This window comes from Drosophila tropicalis, unplaced genomic scaffold (assembly GCF_018151085.1).
Source record: "Drosophila tropicalis isolate 14030-0801.00 unplaced genomic scaffold, ASM1815108v1 contig_878, whole genome shotgun sequence".
Classification (NCBI taxonomy): domain Eukaryota; kingdom Metazoa; phylum Arthropoda; class Insecta; order Diptera; family Drosophilidae; genus Drosophila; species Drosophila tropicalis.
Genome location: NW_027173374.1, coordinates 7088932 through 7114092, shown reverse-complemented (window position 1 = coordinate 7114092; position 25161 = coordinate 7088932). Strand labels below are relative to the sequence as shown.

The following is a 25161-nucleotide window of genomic DNA, read 5'->3' as shown; positions in this document are numbered from 1 at the left end:
GCTTCTTAAGATAGTGCTAGAAAGTGTAAAACGGCGGGAAATTGACTACACTGGGCTTAGTGTTGTCAAACTGTTGTTGATTTGGCGCTTAAGCTAGTTTTTTTTTTAAAGCCAGCTATTTAATTTTTAAACAGGAAAGTTTGCACACTTGTATAAAACCAAAATTCATCAGTTAATTTAAAAATATTGTAACATTATATAGAATTTGTTGTTTTTACTGTAATTTCCTTTATTTACAGGAAACAAAAAATAATAAATTGCAAATGTATATTTGCAATAGATTGGTTGGTAGCTTTTTATATAATTTTTGTTTTGTTAAATTCTAGCGTAAAACTTATGGGTTTTCCGTTTAGTCGGCGCTAAAATATTGTTCCTTGTGTTGCTTGTTGTTTCAATTAACATTTTCTCTCCTTTGAATACGCATATTCATTAAAAATGTTAATTATGCTTTTGATGTTTGTTTTTGGAATAGTAATCTTATGTACGTGAGTGTGTGTGTGAGATAGTTGCTATGGTAGGTGATTCTTGTGTGTGTATATACGATGTTCGGGGAGGAGTGACTTGTGTTTTGTGTGATAACATAATGGTTAAAGCGCCCCTCGCGGCTACTACTCCAAAAAATGCTAGGCGACACCACAGCGAAGAGATAGATGATAAGAGAGAATGAAAAACATGGGTTCCTTTTGTGGTTTGATTGGCTTAAACAGCTGGTTTCTTCTGTTTATCACCCTCAGCACCAGTTTCATCATCCTCATCGGTCTGGGACAAGCTGGGAATATTGTCATCCGAGTCCTCTTCATCGTCGTCATCATCGACATTGAAGTCATCAAACTTATTATTCCAATCGCCACCTTGATTATTCAGGAAATTGCCAAACATTCCATTGTCTTTGGAATCCCCTGAAAAAAATTTAACAAATTGCACATTAGATAAAATGCAGCCACTTGGTGCTTAAAAAGTGAACTCACCGGCATCCTCATCATCGGACTCATCACGCCATTTAGCAAAGTTTGCTTTAAGGAAATGCAATTTGGTCTTATCCGTGGTCAGTGTTGGCCAGAACGGACCGCTTTCCTTTTTGGGTATTGTGAATTCCAGACAGCGCCCAATATTCTTGTTTGTCACCTTTTCCGGATCCACGGAGTGCAAAAAGTTCAATGTGACTTCATATTTCTTTGATGCATCCAGTGCATTGATACCCTTAAAGGTGAAGCTATTTTCTGTCACTCTAAAAGCAATTTAAGATGGATTAATAAGAGCAATTTGGAAAAAATAAAAAGTTGTGCTAGTATTCACGGATATTAGCTTACTTGTGTTCAATATCCTTGCACTCCACATCAATAATGACATAGACCAAGTCATTGCGTTGAGCCCAGGAAACTGGTGGAGGAATAGAGCTGAAATCGATAGAACAATACAATTGAGTAAGCTAAACTGACAAACGGGCATGTATATTAAAAGCGCAAACGATGTTTCTAGAATCTAGACAAAGTTCAAAGCGTATGCTAAATGCTTTCATTAACATATTGTTGGGCGATTGGGTTGACCAATACATATACATATAATCTGACACAAAAGTTGTTGGTTTTTTAATGGTTTGCGAATTTCTTTAAATCGTCTGCTCTTGTCCTGTTCCATTGTTGTCCCCGGTGCTAGCGCTAGCCCAAAACATAACCTCACTAAATCTGCTGGTCTAAAGACATTTTCAAGTCAACTAAAAATATCATTCTGCCAAGACTCACCCACAGAATTAGAGTGTTCCCCTTTCCAAATACTTCCTTTGCGGCACCCGAATAGTTATTAATTTAATCTACATGTATGTATAAAAATTCAGCACCAAAAAAAATGGACGACGCTGCCGCCGCCGTCAGCCGGCGACGTCGCGTCATTGAAAATTTGTTGAGGCACAAATTCTTGCATTAATTTCACCTGTCTGAAAAGCTATATCGCTGTGTCGTTCAATTTTGGGCAAACGTTCCAAATGCAATCTTTGTGAGTTCGAGTAATGGTTTTTTTTCTTTTGCTATTTGCAACACAAAGCCCCAAGCACGCGGCCGCACGCCCCACAAAGAAACGCGCAGCGCCAGAGAAGCCACAAAAAGATTGCAAACTGAGGTGACGCGAGTTTTCGTTTCGCCTCTTTGTATTTATTTAAATGTTTTAGATAATTTGCACTTACCCTGCTGTCGACATTTTTTTGTTAGTCTTGGAAATGCCTTTGTCGTCAATTAATTTAATTTCCTATTTCTCAGCAATTTACTCAGCCCGTGTCAACCTAGGCAACGTTAGAAATCGAAAAGCAACTTTGTTATCGGAAAATAAATTGACAGTGATGTTTCATCAAATATTTTAAGGCCATAAAAGCACTTTTAAAAATAGCTATAAAAAATTATAAATAAATATTTGGCATCTTTAGCTTTAATTTTGTACAAATGGCTTTAAAGTTAGAATTGAATGTAATTTAGTGCAATGAATAGCAAAATATTCAAAAAAAAAAAAACATTACTTGATTAATTATTAGGGATGAATAACTTTCTAATTTAATTCAAATAATAATTAGCACATTTTTTCAATTTACATAGCTATTTTTAGCTATTTACGAGAGCGTTTTTGATTAGAAGATGGCAACACTGTTTAGTTAAGCGAATTCGATGTGGCTGGCAGAAGTTTTTGTTTTTTGATTTGTTGATTTTGTCCTCAAAGCCACCCACAGTTATTAGCATATTGTTTTAGTTAATTTGGCTATTGCAAGGAACTAGGCTGGACACCCGAAAGCATCGTCTTAACCATAATGACGTCACGCAAACGTAGCGGAAGCGGTTCGACCAAGCGGCCTAAGGAGAAGGTAAGAAGTCGGAAATTTCGTATTATTAATTTATAAACCTACATATGTATTTGATTAACCCAAATTACGCTCAAAGGTTGTGTACATTTATGAGCTCTTGTGTCGTGGCGAAGATCCCAGCACGGATAGTCCGGAGTTTTGGAACGAATTCTTTTTGCTACAACCAAATTTCGAGGCGCTGGAGATGGAGATCGGCAAATTCAATTCGGAAACATTGCAAATGGTTAAACCGAATCTTAATATGCTAATACAGAAATGTATTGAAATGCTAAATGCAGGTAACCGCCCTTTGGTGCACCAATGTCTGCTCATCGTCATTCTTCCGCTCTTTTTTAGATGATCACCCGAAGCGCCTGTGTAATAGTCTGCAGACTTTATGCTCTTTGTTCTACGGCATCTTCAAGAAGGCCAATGTGGATCCAACATTCAACATACTTCAGGAAGTGTTTGGTCATGAAAAAATGGACGAATGGCTTAAGCTGCTGATGCAATACTGTAATCGCATCCTTTTGGGCGATGTAACCGAAAATTCTCGCTTCATGTGCCTGAAATTGTTAATGGTTCTGGTAACTGGCACGGATAATGTTAATCAGAATGCTCTGTTTGAACCTCTCATGATGCACAGCATGTTTGATGCATTTGTAAGGCTCCTGAGTGATCCTACAACGCGTGGCCAACATGGGCACGACATAGTGATATTGTTGACTATTTTGGTAAATTATCGCAAGCATGAGGCCACCAATCCTTATGTGGTCCAGTTATCCATATTGGCCGATGAACTGGCCTTAAATGGGTATGTCAAAATCACAGTTTCATATATTTCATAACTGAAATTCTTATCTTTTCTTTTTGTTTTTAGATATGGCCAAATGATATCACAATCTCTAATTGACTTTTGCCGCCAATATATACAAAGTCTGAACAATGTGCAATCCTCGTCATGGTTCTCATCGCTGTCAAATATTGTGGGCAACATGTTTGTTTCCGACGAAGGGTGCGAGCGTGTACAGCAGATAAAGGCTAACAATGGTCTGTTATTGGCCCTTTACGAAGCGGTGCACTTAAATCGAAATTTCATTACCACCTTGGCTCACACTCAGGCAGAATCGAGCGCACCACCCTCGCCCAGTAACACGTTAAGTTTAACTCAACCCACACCTGATCTGGCCAGTGCTCCTATTATCGATATCACACAGTATCCGACTAATCTTCTAGTCGCTGTTTTCCAGTACTGCTCGATTGTAATGCAAGACAATAAGAATGAGTCAAGCATTGCCAATTTAAAACTATGTTTCCTTATACTCACTTGCATATCGGAGGACCAGTATGCCAACTCGATAATGCACGACAGTAATCTGACATTCAAGGTCATGTTACATCGAGCCCAGATGCGTCATCGCAAACTAAATGTGGATCGAGTGGGCAAATCGCAGCCGCTGGCTGCCACTCTGCTTGATCTTTTAGTTGAGTTCATTGTGTCGCATTTAATGAAGAAGTTTCCCATGGAATTATATTTGCTTTGTATTGGAGTTATACATCGCATACTGTGCTATCAGAAAAGATGTAGAGTACGTCTCAATTACCCATGGAAAGAACTGTGGTCAGCTTTAATTGGTTTATTGCGATTCTTAGTTAATCAAGAGCAGACACTGGTCAAAAAGTGCAACATATTCCACTTGTCACTTCAAGTGGTGAATATATTTAATTTATTCATCACCTACGGCGACACATTCCTGGCCACCACAAATAGCTATGATGAGCTCTACTATGAACTGAATCGCGAGGAAAAGGTTTTTACAGAAATCCACGCCATGGGTGAGCAACAATCAATAATTGTTTCAAAACGGATATTTTACAATTTGTTTGTATATTTCAGTTCTTCGCTATACAACAATGCCCGACTGCGAATATAAGGATGATGTTATTAAGCTTTTAAACGCCCTGGTCAATATCCTAGCAATTGTAAAGCATTTCCAAAACAAAATCAAGGAATGGCTAGCCGAACAAGGTCTATCCACGCCCACGGAAGATCAAATTCTTGATGTAGTGCGCAAGAACTATGATCTTACATTGAAATTGCAGGATTCCCTGGATCAATATGAACGTTATGCAGAGGCGCCGCTGCATACTAATTTCTTTAAGACAATGGTTAGGGATGTGGTAAACGATACACGGAAGCATATCTACGGTTATGTTAAAGAGGCTGTCTCCATTATACCAGAGCAAGAGATGCTTCTAACTGGAGCAGCTGTAACTACAACAACACCTACAATTGCTGGGCCTAGCACCACATCATGCACTACAACACCCACCTCAACTACCACTAGCAATACAGTAACAGAAATTACGGCTGTAGCAACAACACCATCCACATAGGAATTGACAACGAGAGAAGACTTTTAGTTTTGTAATTTCTAAGAAACACACATATACACATACATATATACACACTATAATACTAAAACTAAAAACTCGATGTAATCTATAAGATTGAAAAGTGCTTTCGGCGAGTCCTTCGAAGGTTCGTTGTTTACGTTACAAAGCAGTGCAGTTCTATTAACTATATGAAACGATTGGCCAATATCATTTTCATATGGAATTGTTTGTTAATTATATAATATAGATTCCCACAATAATGATAAAGTCTTTGTCTAATCCCAAATTAATTTGTATATATTTCATGTATGCAAATAATTTATACATACGTATACCACATTTTGCATTATTTATCAATAATAATTCATGTATAAATATTTAAAAAAAATATATACATATTTATATTTACATATTGCACATATGTTTTTGTTTCTATTTGAATTTGAAATTGCCTCGCGAGTTGAAAGTTTCCAAAGCCATCTAAGGACACTTCGATAGGCATTAAAAATTTAACTATATCTTTATCGGATTTGCTTTAAATTTTATACTTACATTTTCATACATTCTAAAAATACAACGTAATACCAGGATTTCCTTTTCAGTTTTATGAAATTTACTTAAGTTCGGAAAACATTTATACTCACTTCATTGGAAAAGTTTGCAGGATGTTTACAAGCAAGGATAATATTTTGTGCCAGCAACGTGCATTATGGAAAACGTAATAATGTAGGATATTTTTATATATACTTTTAAATTATTTATTTTGTTTATTTTTTCCCAAGCTTTCCAGGTATTTAATAATCATTTCATTTTATGCGTTTAAATACAAAATTGTGTATAAATATTTGTATAATATATAGTTCTCGATATATATGGATAGCATATAATTAACAATTTCAAATGTAATAAAATATTTCTGGGTAGGAGATGACAAATACATTGCTAAATAAATGTTAGAAATACAATGCAATAAAATATATATTATTTAAAAAAAAAAAACGCAATATAAATTATGCATAAATTTTTAAAATAGATTTTCATACATATTCTTCATATTCGTTTGCTCAAATTGCTTTAAAATATACAAAATAACTTGATTTTTTTTGCATCTTTGTTTAAAAATAAAACTAAAATCTAATTACTGTTCATATTGTACAAATCGATTTATCAAATTGACTTTATATAATTTTTGTTTTATGCCAAAAAGCAGGGCCAATCGTTCACTTAAAGGCACAATTTACAAAGAATATTAAATTAAATTATTTATAATTTTTGTTTTTGTATAATGCAATGCCCAAAGTTGTATTTTCTTGTCGTGGAATTCGTATGGAACTATATACAATCGTGTGAAAGTGTGTTAGAGTTTGTGTGTGAGTGTGTGTAGATGAGGGTAACTTTATATGTGGATAGATTTAGATTAGAAGTGATCCACCTTGACGGATACTGTGTGGGCAGCCGCATTGCTAGGCAAATCAATGTTATCCCATTCGGTATGCAAATTCTTCTCACTATCTGTGGCCTTTAGAGCCAGACCCAATGAAGCGGTACGTCCGGCACAGTGGGGTATATTGAGTGTAACAGGCACCAGAAACTCAAGGCCCTGTGGTCCACACATCACAAGAGGCGACAGCATAGTTTCACCTAGAGAGATTGCATAAAATAGATAAAGAACAATTGTCAACAATAGTATATAGCATCTTGATCGATTGTGTAAAATGTTATATATGCTAGAGATAGTGTAGTATTGTGTAGTGGTTCAAAAATAGACAGTTCAAGTGGCATAGTAAAACAAATACAGTTTATACAAGGTGTGTGAAGTAAAGACAGATTGGGACAGATAAAGAAAACAATCAGTAGATAGTAACTTAAGATATTGAAAGAGGCACATTTACTCTGAAATGAATCATTTTTATCATGCAATATTTTGTGAAAGTTAACATCCAAATCCTTAAAAAAATCTTTTGTTTCGTTCAATTGAGATTCATTTCAAAAGTCTGGGCCTGCTCAAAATAGATATATAACACAATTCAGGAAGAAGTTTGAAGAATTACAATTCAAAACATGAAGAGAAATTTAGAATACCTACAGATTAAAGGCAATGAATGAATGTTACATGCAGAAAGATTAGTTTTTAGTTTAATGAGTTAGTTGGTTATAAAACATATAGCAAATAATACAGTTACCAACCACCATTCAAACTACACAAATCAATAATAGATAAATTGCACATCTTATTTGCCGTAAAATAATTATAATAATCATTCGCATTCAAAATCAAAAAAAAAAAACCAAAATATTATTTATAAAAAACGTGTATGGTTTGTGACTTAGTTATTTGATTTTTTTTTTTTTTTGGTGGAGGTTATAGAAAATGTTCAAGTAAACCAACCATTTTCCATATCCAACGGCGGACCGCCTACGGCTTGACCCATGCGTGGATCACTCACAGTGAAATAGATCTCCTGGCGAACTCCGGGCGGAATGGCGCCCGGCGGTATCTGCAGCGAGACTTGCCACAATTTGTCGGCCAAAGTGCCGCCATTTGAATCAAAGAAGCCTCGCATAGTGCTCGGTTCGCGTGGCATGGTGGGGAATGGACCATTGGCACCGGAAGCTGCCGCCGGAGCAGATGTAGGCACCGGGCCGGCTATGGGCAGGGACATGCTACTGCTGAAAGGCGTGCTGGATGCATTGGGCGGACCCACAGGAAGGCTGACTTGCGAGGTATATTGAGTCTCAATGGAAGTGCAACTGTCGCCAATGGGGGAACTTGGCGGCGGGGCTGTACGTTTTAGGATATTAGAGATGTGGAAGGGCGCTCGATTGGTGCGCGGCGATGGAGCTGGCTGGAGGTCAGAGACTAGGTCAGCTGCCTCGAATACATCATCGGAGGTATGCGGCTGCGAGACCTCACTGGTCATCAGCATGCCCTCATTGTGTTGGTTAGTCTCAATGGCTGTGGGCTGTTCTGTGGTCACCTCACCACTGTTATCCTCCTCCTGGGCAACTTCCTCGTCATCATATTCTTCACCCTGGACAAGGGGAGCTTTTCCCTGATTGGGATTCTCAATGACGGTATCTGAGGATTTCTGTAAGTCCGAACGACTAAGACTTGTGTCCTCTGTCACTTCCTCCGCTTGAGCATTAATTTCCACCTCTACTTGCTCCGTTTTGCATTCCTTCTCCTTTTTTTCATCCGTTTCATTCTCACGTGACTGAAGAATGCTCTCCTCTTTCGACTCATATATGGGAGCAGGTCTGCCCACATCTCTCTTCGAAACATAGATGGGTTCAGCCATGCTATCGAGAGCCTCGCGACGCGTCTGATAGATTTGATCTCTCAATTGGGTGCGCGTCTTTAAGGCGCTCTCTTTGGCCTCTCGCCGAGATTGGTAAATGCTCTCCGAATTTGATCGCTCGGAGCGATCATCTCTTTCGGATTGACTACTACTCTGTGGACTAAATTCACGCTCCATATCGCGTTTGCCCTGGCTAATCCTCTCCTGCATTTCTCGTTTCGATTGATACAAATGATTTCGTTGCATTTCCCGTTGCATTTCTCTACGAGACTGATACATGGGCTCATCTTCTCCAGCCCCACCACCACCCTGCTCATTGGCAGCCCCTGGATAGAATCGTCGTCTGGTCATTACCTCCGAATTGGGTGCCCTTCGCTGCTCAGGCATCATATAGGCCCCATTGCGAGTCTGATAAATCTCCTGATGCTGTTGATGTGGATCTTGCGGGTCATAACCATTGGGAGCTGCCATTGGTCGTCTGCTGCCGTGGCCGCCATTGCGATCTGCCGTGGTGGTGCTATGACGACGGACTATCCGTCGCCCATTTCGACTTGCAGCTGCTGCTGCTGCCTCTGCCTGACGGCGTTCCAAATCGATACAGGCTCGATTGGCATATAGATCATATTGATCGTACCCATAACCATTGTCCTGTGGTGGCTGATGGTGATGATTGCGTGGAACTATATTGCCGTAGATATCCTCACCCTCAAGATTCTGATAGGTGCTATTCATCATCTCCTGCTGGCCAGGATGAGACGGATAGCGACCCCCATAATACGGATCTTGATGAGGTGGCCGTGTTGGTCCTTGAGACGTGTGATAACCGCTCGCTGACGGAAAGGTCGGATACTCATCGGGATAATAGGGTCGTTGCACACCCCTCTCCAGCATAGACTGCTGCCGTCTTAGACCCTTTGACTTCCTCTCGGGCTCCACCATGCTATTCATACGCCTCAATGGGCGTGTCGTCTTGATTAGGGCATTTTTCAAAGCAGCCAATGGACTTTTTAGTACCGATTTCTTTTTCTTGTGCGGCAAAAGTGGCGGAGGCGGGGCTGCAATCTCCATGCCATGATCATCATAATACTGATGGTACTCAGCACGCTGCTGCTGCTGCTGCTGGTGTTGCTCCTGCTGATGATGATGATGATGATGACTCCTACTCGTGCCATAGTGATTATAGTAATTGGGATCCTGTACATGTGGTGGCCTTTCATTGGGATAACGTGGAGCTGATCGGGATCTTTGCATAGCATGTGCTGCATGAGGATGGCCACCCGGTGGCGCGGGCGGTGGCATCGCATAGTAATCATCATAACGCTCATCGTATGGCTCCATTTCGCTAAAGGTTTTTATAGGTTTACTTTTATTGGTTTTCTATTCAGTTGTAATAAGCGGATTTGTTTTTCTTCTTATAGAAGGACATAACTGGGTGCTGCTATTAAATGGCCGTGACAATATAAGTTAGAACCCCTAAACTATAAAAATAACTAAATCTGTTTACTGTCTTCTTAATGAATTGAATTAAAGTTCAAATATTAAAGTCCCAGTTTGTTTTAGCTAACTTATACTTCAGATTATATATGCATAAAGAAAGCACTTTGAAATATTGGAAATTTGAGATAAGCCCCATGAAGAAAACTTTACAAAAAAAAGACTCCTTCACTCAGCTAAAATCCGAGTCTTGTTCTGAACTGAAGCAAAAACCATTTCAATTATTTTCAGCTTTAGTTTTGAAAGTTTTTTGGTTTTAAAATACCTTTGTACAATAGCTGCAAAAATTTATTAACAAAACACACACATTCCGCAGTTGCGAAACGAAATCGTTGAATATATATTGTATATACAATATCGTATTATATATATTGCATATTTTGTTGAGAGAAGATTAAATACCATTTACCAAGTTATTATTATTCATAATTCAAACAACAATAATTAAGGAAAAGATTCTATTGATGATATATGTATAATTTTTTGTTTATATGATTTTTGGTGTTAGTTTTTTTTTTTTTTTTGGTTTTTTTAATACAAAAATTTGAATTACCCAAAACCTTAGTTAGATTCAAATACCTTTTGTTTTTTGTTTTAGATCAAATTGAAATACAGTTTAGGGAAATATGAGAGAGAAAACAAAATGCTAAAAGCATGATAAAAATATATAATAGAGGATTTTGTTTTGTTTTGAAAAAGAAGAATATAAAAAAAAATATATATAAAAAATTTACGTTAACCCGAAAAATGTTTTATTTTCGTATTTATTATTTTGTTTATTTTCTATTTATTTGTATTTACTATTTAGCTTTTTGTACAACTGACAATGAATATATGAATTGTTGTTAAGTATTCGGATATTGTTGTTGAATTTGTTAATAATTTTGGTTATGGCAAAATACAATATGATAAATTTTTATTTAATATGCGATTTCAGTTTCTTTTTTTTTTTTTTTTTGTTTCTTGATTTTCTTTGGTTCTGTGCGTTTTGGTGAAATTTTTGCAACAAATTGTTTATCAAAGTTGTAAAAAAAAAAAAACAAAATAGTAAAATTATAAAACATTATGACCATTAACCGCATGAATTATTATGGAATATTGGCATCGGTATGATTTGACTGATTGATCGATTGACTGATTGAATAACTGGCATCAAATAGCATAAATAACAAAAATAAAAACATTTTTCGTTAACACAAATCGTTTGAAGGGAAGAGAGCAAAAGAAGAAGTTAAATCGAAGGCGAATTTGAAATGTATTTTTTTAATTTTTTTCTAGGAGAGATTCACTTTGTCGTTCTTCTTGTTGTGTTCATTTCTATTTTCCGTTGGAAATACATTTTCTTTCTTTGTTCAGTGAATGGGAGGGGGAGAGGGTTGGAGTGGAGTACGTAGAGTATGGAAAATCTGAGCCAACTTACCTCATATTGTGATGGTGCCCGGCTGTGGCTCCGATTTGCGGTTTCCGATACAATTCGAATGCTGAGCCACGTTGCTCCCGACTTCCGGCCAAGTCCAGAGCATGTCTCTCGGGTGTATGTGGTGGTAGATTACCTAAAATGGAGGGAAATTGGTCTGTTATCAAAGGACACCTTTTAAAGCTTTAAGGATTTCTGATGGAGCTGATGTTTTCGTTCGAATGCTTAACTTACCAATTGGCGGTGGCATGCCACGATGTGGTGCTATGTAGGGACCTGTTCCGCTTCCACCATTATAATGATGGCTATTGCCATTGTAGCCATTGGCTGTTGGATAGGGCTGAGCCTGTTGCGGTGGCGGGGCCTGGCCATAAGTGGGCTGCTGTGGCGAACCAGGAGTTTGCTGTTGGCCATAATGATGATGCGATGAGGGCGTTGGTGGATAGTAAAAACCATTGGGGGAACGTGGCGAACCAGAGTCCTATGAATAAAGAGAAAAGCCAATTAAAATCCTTTCATTTAAATAAATTTCACTACACTTACCCCATTTTCCCAGGGTGTGGTGCCACCACTGCCACTGCTACCGCCGCTCTGGACAGGCGGACGATAGTTCTTGGGTTTCGGTGGTGGTACTGGTTTAAAGGGTCCACCACTGCCATTACTGCTCGGTGTGCCGTTGCCATTGCCATTGACATTGGGCGGTGGAACGACTCCACTGCCATGGGCATTCTTTGGCAGCTTGCTGTAGTCGGCTTGGGAAACGGAATTGTTGCGGCTGTACGAGGTGATTGTGGGTGGTGGTGGTTGTGACGGTGGTTGTGTGTGGGTATTGGTGGTTATCGGGTTTTTTTCGTGATGTGGTGCAACATACAGAGATAGAGAGAGAGCGTAAAACAGTCGATGTTGTTGTTGTTGTTGTTGTTGATGTGTGACATAACAAAAGACAAAGAGAAAATTCACATAATTATAGGAAAATGAGTGAGAATAAAAAATATACCAACTAGACAATACGTAAAAGTTTAAAATTAAATATAGACATCGTTTATTGCACTTTTTAAGGGAATCGGTTTGCTATTTACAAAAGAAGTGGGCAGTGTTTGCTATAATTCGATTGGATTTGTATATATTAAGATGTATATAAGTGCAATATCGTTTAATTCGCCAAACGAAATGGTCGAATCGAGGCATCCTTGGGCCTAGACAAGTGTATCGTATGGAGAAACGGTCGATCTTAAGGCATGCAAAGGTCGGCGATGATAAAAGCCACAAGATGGGGAATTTGTTGCTTGTGTGAAATGCAAATGGGACATATGGGGCACATATAAATGGTAGCTTCTAAATGGATCACAAAGGAATGAACAAATATATATATATACACATATATATTTAAAACGATACAACATATTTACGTTGAAAAGAAAGCATGCGATATTCAGTTGAGGGTAAAAGAAAAAGAAACGTTTACATTTCGTTAACAAACAGAAGTAAAAATAAATTTTGTTAGTCGAACAAGATCTAGATAGAGAGAAGATATATATAGCCATAAATGTATATAGAATCATACCTATATTTGCCATAATCGGTTTTCGTTTCCACCAATGGCTTGCGTGGACTGCTATCCAAACCCAAATTTGAAGGACGTTGCGGTGTGCCATTGCGAGGATCTGAATGTAGGAAGTTTTTCAAAATTTCATTGGACGGTTACGTTAAAGAGTTTCTTTAGGTCTTACCAATATTACGGGATGCATTCATCTCATGATAATGCGGGCGACCGGGACTACTTTGGCGATTCAAATCATTTGCAGGACCAAAGCCACGATGATCGTGTGGAGCACGACCATAATCATGGGATGGACCAACAGGCGGCAAGGGACGACCACTAAGAGAATAGACAAATCTATTTATCAAATCCGGAGGGGGGCAATGGGGGTGTTATTTTCATTTACCTTGCTGGCACTGATTTGAGATCATCGGGGGCATTGGGTCCCAATCGTCCAAGATTCTGCATTTGTGTATTATTATATGAATCATAGCTGGAGACGCTGTCATAGGTGGAGGCACCGTTGACCTTGTGCTGGGCTGCATTCATCCGTGCCTGCCGCTCGAGAGAGGCGTGTTGTTGCTGCTGCTGCTGCTGTTGCCTTTCGATGGTATCGACACCATTTCCTCCTCCTCCTCCGCCTGCACCGACCAAGGCATTTCGAGTTATATACTCGGCTTGAACATCATCCTGAACAATTGGCTTGGAACCAAAGAGGCGCTCTTGGGCACTGCGACCCAAGGTGCCGCCACCGGAGCTGCCGTTGCGCGAGGATGAACCTGAAGTATTCAGAGGCAAGTCACCCGGTTTGGATTGACGATCGATGCGTGGCGGCAAATCGGGGGCATTAATACCATATAAAGATTGTGGGCGTACGGCTGAAAGATCACCAGCTGATCCTGGTTGTGGTGTCGCCTGCAGCTGCTGTTGTTGTTGCTGCTGCTGTTGGTTAACATTTGTTCCATAGATGCTATACTTGCTGGAATCCAAAGTCTGGCGACGATTTGGTGGCGGCTGAACGCCGTGATCATAGGGTACCTATTTTTACGAGTGCATCGAGTTCGAGGTGAGGATCGAAGATTGGATAGTGAAAATATATTAGCACACACGAGTTTGATATCGATAGATGATCAAGGTGGGGCGTGGGAAGGTGTTTTATTTCTAGAGGCGGGGAATGGGAGCGGGAGAGGGTGACGGTTGCAGGATTGGTCTGATTGGGCGCTAGTTTTAGTTCGATTTTGAATTTAACTTTAGTTAAAGCGCATGCTAAGTGGTTTTGAGTTGTTGGTGGGTCACATGTTTTCTTTTTTTTGGCCTCTTACCGTATATGGAGGTGGTAGTCCTTCACCAATTATGTCTCTATCCCTATCCAAGTTATCCTGATTAGTGGCAATCGATGGATCTGAGCTCGCTTTAACCAATTGCGGTAAATTGCCCAAGGACAATGATGCGGATGGCCCGGGACTTAGTTCCAAATCGGATTCGGGACTTGATGCATACGATAAACGGGATGTGGTCATGGGGAATAGGAAATCATCGGAGAGGGATTCTACGGGCTGCGTTCGCGATCGCGTTTTTAGGTTAGCGCAGAGCAAAAATTTAGCGGTAAAATAATTATCGCGTAGGCAAAATTATGTAAATTTTAAATCAATTTCAAAAACAGCAACAAGAAACGGTTTTTTTTCGAAAACAAAGAAAATATATATAATTTGGTTTTTGATGATTGAGATTCGATTGAATTCGGTATTTGGTTTTGTTGAATTGCCAAGCATAATAAAAATAAATAAGGACGAACACAAGATGTTTTTTTTCAGGACGAGGACAATTTGTGTTTTTGATTATTATTTGTGGTTGTGTGTGTTGTTTTTTTTAGGAGGATTTCGATATTATTATGATGATTAAGCGGGAAATGACCATGATGATGTTTGGTATCGGTTTTTGGTATTGATTTTGGTATGTAAATAAAAGAAACAAATGAAAACGAAAAACATTTAGTTAGCAACTTGATAAAAATATGTTTTGTTTGTTTTTTTTTTTTGGTTTAGCAAAAACTTAAACTGAATACTCAGTGATATGGTTTATGCTTTCGACTTAAACTAGATAATGTAATTTGATTATTGATTAGGATTACTTGGTTATACATATGTATATCGGGTGATGTGGAGGTGGATTCAAGTGAGTGGGAGGTGTAGGGAGGTAGATTAGACTTAAATTGCCATTTGTCTTTTTTAAACACAGCGAGTAAATAAAGTAACGAGTAATCGACATTTCTATAAATCGAATTAAAAGTAGATACTTCTATTTAATGTTATAAATACAAAATGGAATTGAAATCTTTCTTATATATTCCATAATATTTACATTGAAACTTGCTGTAAAAAGCAACGAGTAAACAAATATGGCGAGTTACCGGCCTAACAAATGGCAATTTCTCTGATTATGATCATGCGTCAGAAAAATATATATGTATATATTTGAATATGTACACAACGGGTATATAGTTGATTTTTTATTGCTCTTATAACATAATTTGCGGTAAAAACAACTACATGCAAAAAAAAAAGCTCCAACTATTCAGTTGAAGAAATCAGAGTAAATCAGAGAGAAAAGGGATTAACCTTTTGCTGATTTGGTCAGATTTCGCTTAACTAAATTAACACCGATTCTCATGCAATGCACTCGTTACGTTGGCCAACATTGTTGTTGGAATCAGCATTATTAATCAGATTATTCAGATTGCTATGATTATTGTTGCTGTTGTTGTTGTTGTTGCTGCTGTTGCTGTTGTTTTTGCTACTTGAATTATTCAAACTGGCAATTTGATGGGTTAGATTATTGAAAGCCCGATTTAGTTTGTCATTATCATTATCATCATCATCATCGACCAAAGTTCCATCACTATCGGTATTACCTAGCAGATTACTAATCGAAGGATATGAGGCATAGGCAGCTGCCAATTTGGCACTGCTGCTAATGCTACCACTATTGGGCAGACGCTGCTGTGGCTTAGAAATCCTTGGATTTGGATTCGGAGTAGCCCTCTTTGCCGTAGCGGCAGAAGTGACCTGTGCATCACCAGCAGCCGGCTGCAATTGTTTCTCCTGCTGCTTGAGATTATTGTTCTTCTCTTGCAGTAGATTCAAACTTGAATCGAAAACATTCTTTTGCAGCAGTTCATGATAGTAATAGGGCGTGGTTCGCCGCTCTATGGAAGCGGGCCGTAAGCCATAGCGGCTAGCAGGTGGATTGGATGGCATAAAGCCCAAATTCGATGTGGAGCGTGTCGAGAAGCTATTACTAAGAAGATTTGGCTGGGAACTGTGGTACTCAATATCGACAGTTGTCGTGCTAGTGGCCATGGGATCCGCCAGAGTCAAGCCACTAGTTTTAGCCGCTGTTGCTGGCATTGTGAGATTAGCCGTATTAACAGCCAGACCACTGGGCATCGAAGAAGCTGGCTTTATGACCGGCCCCAAGGAATAAGCTTGACTGCTGCTGCTGGTGGTGCGTATGGGCGGTGGTCGAGGAGGTGGTGGCGAATGCCTCTGTCCACTACTCTCGTTGTAAGCTTGCAGCGAGAAGGAATTGCGACGAGTGACTGTATTGTAGCGAGGAACCGAGGTCGATGTGTTGGGGCGACGACAGCAAGCGAATTTGCATGGCTGTGCGATATAAGGTGGGAATAGCATTTCATTGGGGGAGTCGGGGAACTACATGATATATACGAAAATGTGTATAGGTGGGTGGGTATATATGAGTGTGTGTGTGTGTGTGTGTGTGTGTATGGGTGTGGTAAGATTATTATTATTGTAGAGGAAAAATAGAGAAAGGTTAGAAAAAATTCAAAATTAGAATATTGACCATAACCAAATTGAAAATAAATAATAATAAAATCAAAATGAAAAGTTATTAAACAATAAGAGAGTTATAATTAGTTATATGTCTATTACTACATTGGAATCATTCATATTCTTTTTAATTGACTAAACAATAATTTAGTTTTCTAAACGTGCTAAGGCAAAACTATTTATATATCATAATCCAAAATTGGATAAATAGGAGGAACAAATCCGAAGAGTATTTTAAATTAGATTATCAAAAACTCGATTCGAAAGAATTGTAGTAATAAATAAATGAATTGTAATCCTTTGGACATTTTTTTCTTTTTTTCTTGTAAATCCCTTCACCAAGGACAAAATTACAACATCAATAATGTAGAGTTATTAAAAAAATTAAAAAAAAAAAATGTATGTGACAACATCTAGACAACTAACTAAATCATTCATTTGCCATATACTTATTCTTCCACTTACCTTGGACTCGGACATCCAGACGGCTCCGCTCTGCTGCAGATCGATCGAATCTCGCAATTTGCGATACCAGGACTCCTCATCGTTCAGGACAATCTGTGTGCTAAAGATGTGCGACCAGACGCGTTCCAACTTCTGGCATTGTTCAAGCAATTTCTTTGAACTCTTGTGGGCAGCTTTGGGCAGGCCATGGCGAAGTTGTTTAATCACATGTTTAGTGTCCGTTTTGAGGAAAATCACCACTGGATAGAATTGAGCATAGTTGAGACGATCTACGGCATTTGGTGTGATATCGAGAAGAGCATGCTTGCCGCGATCCATTATGTCTCTGATGTTCGAGAGACGGACTATGCGACATTTGCCATTGGATTTATCATCGTCTTGCAGGGGAGTTGAGAATTTGTCGGGATAATCTTTGGCCAGCTTCTCTCTGGCAATATCAGAGACGGGCCCAAAGAGCACCACGGGCCGCACAAAGCCTGGATGACGAAGCACCACGCGTTCATAGGCAGGGAATTTGGAAATGCTATCAGAGAAGACGACATCGTCCCAATTTTCACGGGAAAGACTCTTGGAGCGTCGATGAGTGGAGCTAAAATAAGAAATTCAATTGGATTAACCTTGAAACTATTGGAGTTATTTTAAGATATTTACCGTCGTCTGCGGAAGAAGTTTCCTCTTGATTCATTGGCATTCATCTCCTTCTTGGTGGCATTGAATTGAGCTGTGGCCAATTCTTCGGCCCTTGACTTGTTTGGTATAACTCCACGCTGCATCTCCTGATGGCCGCGTCCAATCTTCAACACTTGCCACGAACCGACGACGCCGTTGTGTAGAGTGTCGATCACCCGAAAGACGTCACCCGCTTTGAAAGCCATTTCGCCTTTGGAAGGATTATCGCAGTGGAAATGTGTTTTGATGTGGAACGAGTCGCCCCGCTGATTGGTGACCACCTCATCGTATTCCTCCTTGCAGTACTGCACAATGAGATCGATGCGATCTTGAAGGCTGAGCAGAAAGAGCACAGCCTCCTCTCGCGTCACACCATTCATGTCCATGTCGTTGACCTTGAGGATTTTATCACCAGGCGTTAGGCCTTGCAGGGAGGCAGGTGAACCGGGTTGCACGGCAGTCACGAAAATGCCAGCCTCATTGCCGCCAGTAAGTCGAATGCCAACACTGCCCTCCTTCTGGAATGAAATGAAACGTGGCTCGGCACTCTGACGCTCCTCGTAGAGTTGGCGGCGGGAGCTGTAGAAATCTTCTCCGCCACTGGATCCTCGAGGAGGCGGCGGACGGGGTGGTTCTTCTGCTCCCGATCTACCGCGACCTCCATTCGTAGGTGTGACAGGCCTATCCAATTGTTGCAGCGACACTCCATCCATTAGAGGCCCTCGCGAGCGTCCCCTAGGTGTTAGATTGCTTTTCTCCTCATTTAAACCATTTCCATTTATGGCGCTTGGACCATTCGAGGTGCGTGTGGGTGGTTGCACATATAAATTCTGCGAGGAATAACTGGCTCCACCCGGCAGGTAGGCTTCATCGAGATTGTTGCTGCATCCGGAAACCTGAGCCTGATGATGGTGATGGTGACTGGCATACAGATTGGCCGTGGCCTGCTGATGACCCGAGTTGTTCAGATTCATTTGGTTTACCACTGTGGCCGCTGCCTGATTTGTAATATCCCTTAGCACCACAAGATTCAAACGCTCTTTGCAGCCATCGATAATCTTTTTGGCCTCCTTGAGGCTCATTGTGTCCGCACAGTTTGTATTGTGGATGCGTGTGATGACGTCACCCTCCTGTAAAGAATATCCATTGGCCGACAACTGTTCGCGCGCTTTTGATGAGATCTCCTTGACAAACAGTCGACAGCCCAACACAATGCCATAGTCATCCTTTTTGCTGCCCTTGGTTAGAGTAACCTTGATGGGTTGTCCTCCTCCGCCTATTCCCACACCACTAACATTCTGCACTAGCGAGGAGTTCAGCGAATTGGGTTGGCTCATGCTTGGAGTTTGACTGTTGCTTGTACTAATCGCACCGCCATTCAAACCCGTGCCATTCAGTCCATTGCTGCCATTGGCCACCAATTGGCCCACCGAACTGAGACTGTGTGAATGCTGGTGCTGGATGGCGTTCGTATTGACGGCATTCAAAGGCACGCGACGTTTGACGACAAGAGTGACTGTATTACCGCTATCGCGAAGCACTTGCACCGCTGTTGCATATTCCACATTTTCGAGTGATACCCCATTTACCGATATGATGCGATCGTTAACTCTGAAATGGACAAAGGAAAAGAAAAGTAAGTAATTAACTCAAATAAACGGAGATACTCCTTAACCATTATTTTGCTATCTAGAATCACTTCTTATGTATTGTCCCTCAGGTGATAATTCAAAAAAGAATTAATTGCACTCCATGTTGATATAATAAAATTAAACCACCAAGCTAATGTACAAATCGTGACTAGACTCTCTAATCTTGCATTCTCCTACTCTTCCAGTCGGGTCATTAAAACAACGACCTTGTCAGACAGTCAGTCAGTCGCCAGTCAACAAATTGTTCATTTTACACAATCATTAGTTTATGTTTTCCAGCTATATAATTAACGAAATCTTCAACAGTAGCAAACAGATAACTGAACCAAAAGACTGCAGCTTAAATTACATTTATTTATCCGTAGGTAAGTGGATCGGTTGTTTCTGTTTTTGTTTTTGTTGTGTGTTTTCCTATCGTTCGACATTACATGGGAGAAATCAGGTTATTCGTGGATTGAAGTCATACGCTAATAAACAGACAAAAAGCAACGGCTAAAGTGGTAAGTACGTATGACTAGACGCAATTTACGCTTGGTCGGAGATGGAAATAGAAATCCGAACAAAGGAGAAGAGAAAAGGTTACTTCGGAGGAGGGTAAACCAGTCTAGTTCCTACCTGGACAATTATAAAGCGACTGAGTCTCGTGTTCTTGGAACGGAACAGAGAAACATAATAATAAGAAGAAAAAGTAAAAACATTATTATATGTATTGTATGTATTGTAAATAGCACATGACGAACGAATTAATGACACAACAAGAATGTTATAGATAACAGCAAAAACTGAAATTCTTCTGTGCAGACAAAGTGGTTTTAATGATAGAAAAATAGCAACACAAATTGCTTGTCTATGGGGAACTGTAAGTCTACACAGAACGAAATTGCAGCTCAGAATATAGAAAGGTAATTAAAAGTACAATTGGCATTACCTTTAAATCCTGTTTCGAGATTAGAATAAACATTTAGAGAATCTTATATTAAAATTCGAAGTAATGCTGATGCTAATGCATAATTTTTCTCAGTGTATTTGCCTCATAATTAAGTTGTCTAGGCTAGCATGAAGATCTGTGCCGCGTTTTACTTTCTGTTCTGATGCCTGCGAAATTGCTTCTACCGCAGACTTTAAGTCGTCTATCTATCGGCTCTAAAGCCGGGCCAAAATGCGGCTGGGAACATTCCAAAAGAAGCTCAGAAGAAAGACAGACCAAATAACAGTGAAACGAAAACTTTAGCTTAGTTATCAATACCGACAGACAGACTCAGAATCACACATGTTCCGCCTTCGACAAGGTCTTCTAATTTACACTTGTTGTCCGCCAAACATATTGAAAGAGGAGCAGACAACGAGAGAGAAACATTTTTTCCTGGCCCTTTTTCTTGGGATTTTCATTTATGAAATTACAACAGGTACAAAGACGAAGCGACCTGAAAAAATTTGTGTTTTCTGTTCGAGCAACCGGCGGGCAGGCAGCCAGGCAGGCAGTCGGGCAGACGGCGGAAAACAGACATAGTGTAAATAGTTTCTTTGGAAAAAAGATTATGACAAGTTTTTAATCACACCGACGACGAGAAGCAAAGGACGGACGAGACGGGTCTATTGAAAAACGTTTTGGAATTTTTATTATCAACAGAGTGAAAGACACAAAGAGACAGAGACAGAGAGAGATAGAAGGATGGAGCGTCTGGTCGAGGCGTTGGTTTAATTATACCTTGGGTTGGCCCCAGCTACGTGAGTTGAACTTTTGAAGCGTGCTTCGGAATTATTTGGGTTTTGTTTTTGGGGAGTGGGATCTTAATAGTCTAAACATAAGATTAACGATGCCAAATGTTTGACATAAAGTACAGAAAAGGAGGGAGAACAGTAAACAGTGTTGAGAATTCGTAATGACATTTAATTTTCACTTTGGAGGATATTAAATTCGATTTCGATATATGTATACCTCTGTCTTCACTTCCCATCTTTCATTTGGAAATTATCAAGCCTTCATTGAAAATCTCTTTCTATATATACTTTAATTTAAAACTTATAGCTTCAAACTTCGTTAAGAGCATGGGAAATGCTGCTCTCCAATCCGTGTCAAACATTTCCCTTTACAACAATTAGTTTCCTGCCCAGCTGACACATCACGATATTTATATGTACATATATACGCCAGAGTATGAAGTATAATTAACAAAAGCCCTTTAGTATAAGAACAGCTGTTGACCCTCCCCACCCTAGCGCTATACCTTATAATTCTGTGGTTCTACTTATTTATGTCGAGTCACTTTTTAAGCCCAAGTCTTAGGGTGACCCCCATTCATTTGTACTTACTGCAAACGATCCTCGGCTGGGCCACCTTTAAGCACATCACTCACTGCAATTGAGGGATCACCGTTGGCGAAATGGGGATTATCACGTCCACCGGAAACAGCAATGCCAAAGCCATAGCCAGGCACTCGAGTCACCGAAACTGTGTGATATTCCCATGTGGTGCGATCGCCCTGGAAAAAGTTAAAAGAAATGAGTTATTTAACTATATTTATATGTATAGAAAATACCAGTATATATTATGTACGTACATAGGTGCCTCTTCTTTTCTCTCGTCAACAATTTATTTCAATATATTTTAATTGAAATTTGTTAAGGATGAAAGAGCAGTGAAACAACAACAACAAATATGTATAAACAATGTTTACGAGGCGGAAATGCACACATGTGACTTCCGTTTTTATTTGATTTACATACACACACTTGTGTCTTACAATAGGTTCTGTCTCTGGCCCATCCATTCAACAGTTCAATTTTATGCCCCACAGGTTTCAGAGGTTTGTGCATAGTTGCAAAGAATGCGTAGAATATTGTGGTTGAAATGGTCTACTGGGTGTGACTTACTGGGAATGAATGCACCTGACTTGATACCTATTTAAGACTTTAGATTCTAACCAATTATAAAAGTCAAACGGGGTGGCTAGCAAAAGAGGAAAAGTTAAGAATATCTTGAACTATCTCCATGTTCTGAAAATTGAATACCTAATATAAAGAGTTTATATTTATGCTACAATTTATTAGGGCTCATGCTTAAAATTTCTCCTACCCAACTTTGTCTATCATCAAAGGGGAACTTGAAAGGCGAAAAGATCTTTTCATTTCATGCTTAACCGAAAACTCCGACTAATTTCACTTGCAATTAAGTTCATTCATTATAATTTCAACGTCGACGCTTCCCTCGTCCCAACTGAGCATTAGCATTCAAATAAAAATGAAACAAAACAAAAACTCGGCCATGGAGTTTCATCAAAATTTGTTTTCATATCATTTTTTTTTTGTTTTCCTCACTTTATGTTAAGCAAAATGCAAGCCAAGCATAACATTTTAATGCAAATTCATGGCAGTTGCGTCTAATTTCTACACCTGCAACTAAATCTATATGAGATAAATATTTATAACTTTGGCCCACGCGAACAAATTTCTTAGTTAATTTCATTTTAGGCACACGACTTGTTCACAGCCCACGTGAAAATTTTCACATTTGTTTTTGTTTTCCGTTGTTGATTTCGAAATTGGATGCGTCGCGACTTGTGACTACATTTTGCTTGGCGCCCACCTGAGTACCCAGTCTGGCTGGGGGCTTGGAATAGTGGTCTCGGGTTTGGGGTTTGGCTTTTCATCCAATGACATGGACATACATTTGTATGGCTCTGTCTCTCCCTCTCAATTCGTGTATGAATCATTTCGGCATATTGTGAAAACAAAAATGTAATTTTTTGTATAATTGATTTACTCTCAAATTATTGGATTTTCTCATCAATTTGATTGATTGAGATTTAAGATTTTGGGATATCTCTCAATTGAGTTTCAGTCAAAAGGAACCATTAAAATGGGGTTGCGCTTTGGACTCCCCACGGGGTGGAAGAGCTAAGGCAGGGGCAAGCTGTGCAACAAATATGATTTGAATTGAACCCAAATGATTCGTAATAATAGCAGGTGGTTATGTACATACATACATATCAAAAATATGAATTGAAATCAAAATCTGTGGCAACTTGTCAAGTTAGACGAATTAAATATAAAATGAATTTTGCTTGAGTTTCCACACAGTTGAATAACGTTTTGATATTTCGATTATTATAAGCCCTAATTGAAAGTTTACAACGAAATTTTGTTATAAACAAACTTGTTTGAATATGCTAATACTGCTAATAATCAAATTTAACTAACCAAAAATTTAAATATTTGTTATCTTTAATCATATTATATGAAACAATTGTGAGATATTGTGGGTAAGATAAGAAAAACTCCCTAAAAGACCTTCATAGTTTCCAACTAAAATCTTCATTTAGATGCTTCATCTTTTTCCCCTTAAAACTTTTGATTTATGGACTCATTTAACATAGTTTAACTACAATTTTAATGAGTATAAAAACATTTCAAGTTGTCTTTGCTTACCAACATGTTGTTTGGCACATAATCCGGAAACTTCATGTTGTTAGAAGAATTTTTGGGGTTTTTTTTTTATTTAATTCGTCTAATGTAAAGTGTTTCTCATAAAGCCAACTTTGAGTATATCAAAGTGGCATATTTATATAAATTATTCGAGATGAATACACGTAATTAAAATCACTTGAATAAAAAATATAAATATTAATTATAAAAAATTTATTCTTATTTGTTAAGTCCGCTCGAGAGAGACACAGAGAGGAGAGTGTTTGGAGCTGATGTCACTTTTTTGCCACTTTTTGTTGACTTTTGTTGAAGCACTCCAATAGGTAAATAGAAATATTAATTGCACTTGTTTTTTTGAGCTGAGCTGATATAATGATTTATAAATAAACAACGAAATTCCAACAACCAGCAATGAACATAATTTATATAGCTTCGATAGGAATTTTCGTTTTCTATTTCATTCTACAAACATATGGCACAAACAGAAAAACCGGCAACTCGATTTGCATAATTCGAACCTCGAGCGAAATACTTGATTGTGAGGCGTTGTTAGCGGATTTGCTTTGATTTCACTTGGATATCACTGCGGAAATCAAATGAATCAACTGAATTAACTGAAAATTGCATCATTTCGTCTACGAAAAGCCAATGACCAGCTGCAGCAGAGGCGAAATGTGGAGCGTCACACTTTGGGGCAGACGAATTGTATCTTTTTTTTGTTTTTTAGATGCACCGCAACGCGAAAGTGAATTTGTTTGCGCTTCGTTGGGCATTCACTTGAGGTATTTTTTTTTGCCTCTTTTTTGTCACTTTTCACAGCTGGGATAATGTAGTTTACATTCAATTTAACCATCTATTTCTGTCACTGTATTTGTATCTGAGAGATACAAAATTGGCTGCGCCGTCGCAACCGTCGCACGACGTTGACGGCTTGAACTACGCTTCGAAACTACTACCTAAGCACGGCGATGGCCAGAGACCGAGTCACAGTCACAAGATCCAAACGCAAAGCGGAGAGCCGGATGAAGGCAAAGCCCAAAGCAAACAAGACGAGAACAAAAGAAGGCGAACTGCAGTAGCTATAGCCACGAATTGTATCTGTATCTGTGTGTGTGTTTTTATACCCTTGCA

At 39.1% G+C, this 25161-nt stretch overlaps 3 protein-coding genes and 1 long non-coding RNA gene across 4 annotated transcripts in view; 1 reads left to right on the top strand and 3 right to left on the bottom strand.

Annotated features, from left to right (window-relative positions):
- Positions 1 to 204: 204 nt before the first annotated feature.
- p23 lies at positions 205 to 2337 on the bottom strand. The gene is made up of 4 exons (XM_068299513.1): positions 2180 to 2337; positions 1311 to 1397; positions 969 to 1228; positions 205 to 899 (listed from the first exon to the last, which is right to left on the bottom strand). The coding sequence occupies exons 1-4, from the start codon at positions 2191 to 2193 to the stop codon at positions 700 to 702; spliced, it is 561 nt and encodes a 186-aa protein (XP_068155614.1). The 5' UTR covers positions 2194 to 2337; the 3' UTR covers positions 205 to 699.
- Positions 2338 to 2651: 314 nt separating this feature from the next.
- Positions 2652 to 5638, top strand: LOC137584350 (armadillo-like helical domain-containing protein 3). The gene is made up of 5 exons (XM_068299697.1): positions 2652 to 2845; positions 2922 to 3123; positions 3182 to 3638; positions 3705 to 4660; positions 4722 to 5638. The coding sequence occupies exons 1-5, from the start codon at positions 2792 to 2794 to the stop codon at positions 5219 to 5221; spliced, it is 2169 nt and encodes a 722-aa protein (XP_068155798.1). The 5' UTR covers positions 2652 to 2791; the 3' UTR covers positions 5222 to 5638.
- A 593-nt stretch (positions 5639 to 6231) lies between these two features.
- pyd (polychaetoid) overlaps positions 6232 to 25161 on the bottom strand; it is a 35152-nt gene continuing 16222 nt past the window's right edge. The window contains 12 exon segments of the mRNA XM_068301352.1: positions 6232 to 6862; positions 7611 to 9862; positions 11435 to 11567; positions 11666 to 11912; positions 11975 to 12206; positions 12996 to 13095; positions 13162 to 13310; positions 13378 to 14009; positions 14294 to 14527; positions 17285 to 17873; positions 17936 to 19564; positions 21919 to 22088. Coding sequence (XP_068157453.1) covers positions 6639 to 6862; positions 7611 to 9862; positions 11435 to 11567; positions 11666 to 11912; positions 11975 to 12206; positions 12996 to 13095; positions 13162 to 13310; positions 13378 to 14009; positions 14294 to 14527; positions 17285 to 17873; positions 17936 to 19564; positions 21919 to 22088 — 6591 coding nt within the window. The 3' untranslated portion in view covers positions 6232 to 6638.
- On the bottom strand, positions 22480 to 24966 carry LOC137585555 (uncharacterized). Its single transcript, XR_011033595.1, has 3 exons — positions 24549 to 24966; positions 24034 to 24207; positions 22480 to 22516 (listed from the first exon to the last, which is right to left on the bottom strand). It is a non-coding gene; the product is annotated as an uncharacterized lncRNA (long non-coding RNA).

Coding starts and splice junctions, on each gene's coding strand:
- p23 (XM_068299513.1), bottom strand. Junction 1,229..1,310: donor TGCAAGGATATTGAACACAA/GTAAGCTAATAT, acceptor AATTGCTTTTAG/AGTGACAGAAAATAGCTTCA. Junction 900..968: donor GTCCGATGATGAGGATGCCG/GTGAGTTCACTT, acceptor AATTTTTTTCAG/GGGATTCCAAAGACAATGGA.
- LOC137584350 (XM_068299697.1), top strand. CDS start 2,792: ATGACGTCACGCAAACGTAGCGGAAGCGGTTCGACCAAGCGGCCTAAG. Junction 3,639..3,704: donor GATGAACTGGCCTTAAATGG/GTATGTCAAAAT, acceptor TTTTGTTTTTAG/ATATGGCCAAATGATATCAC. Junction 4,661..4,721: donor TACAGAAATCCACGCCATGG/GTGAGCAACAAT, acceptor TGTATATTTCAG/TTCTTCGCTATACAACAATG.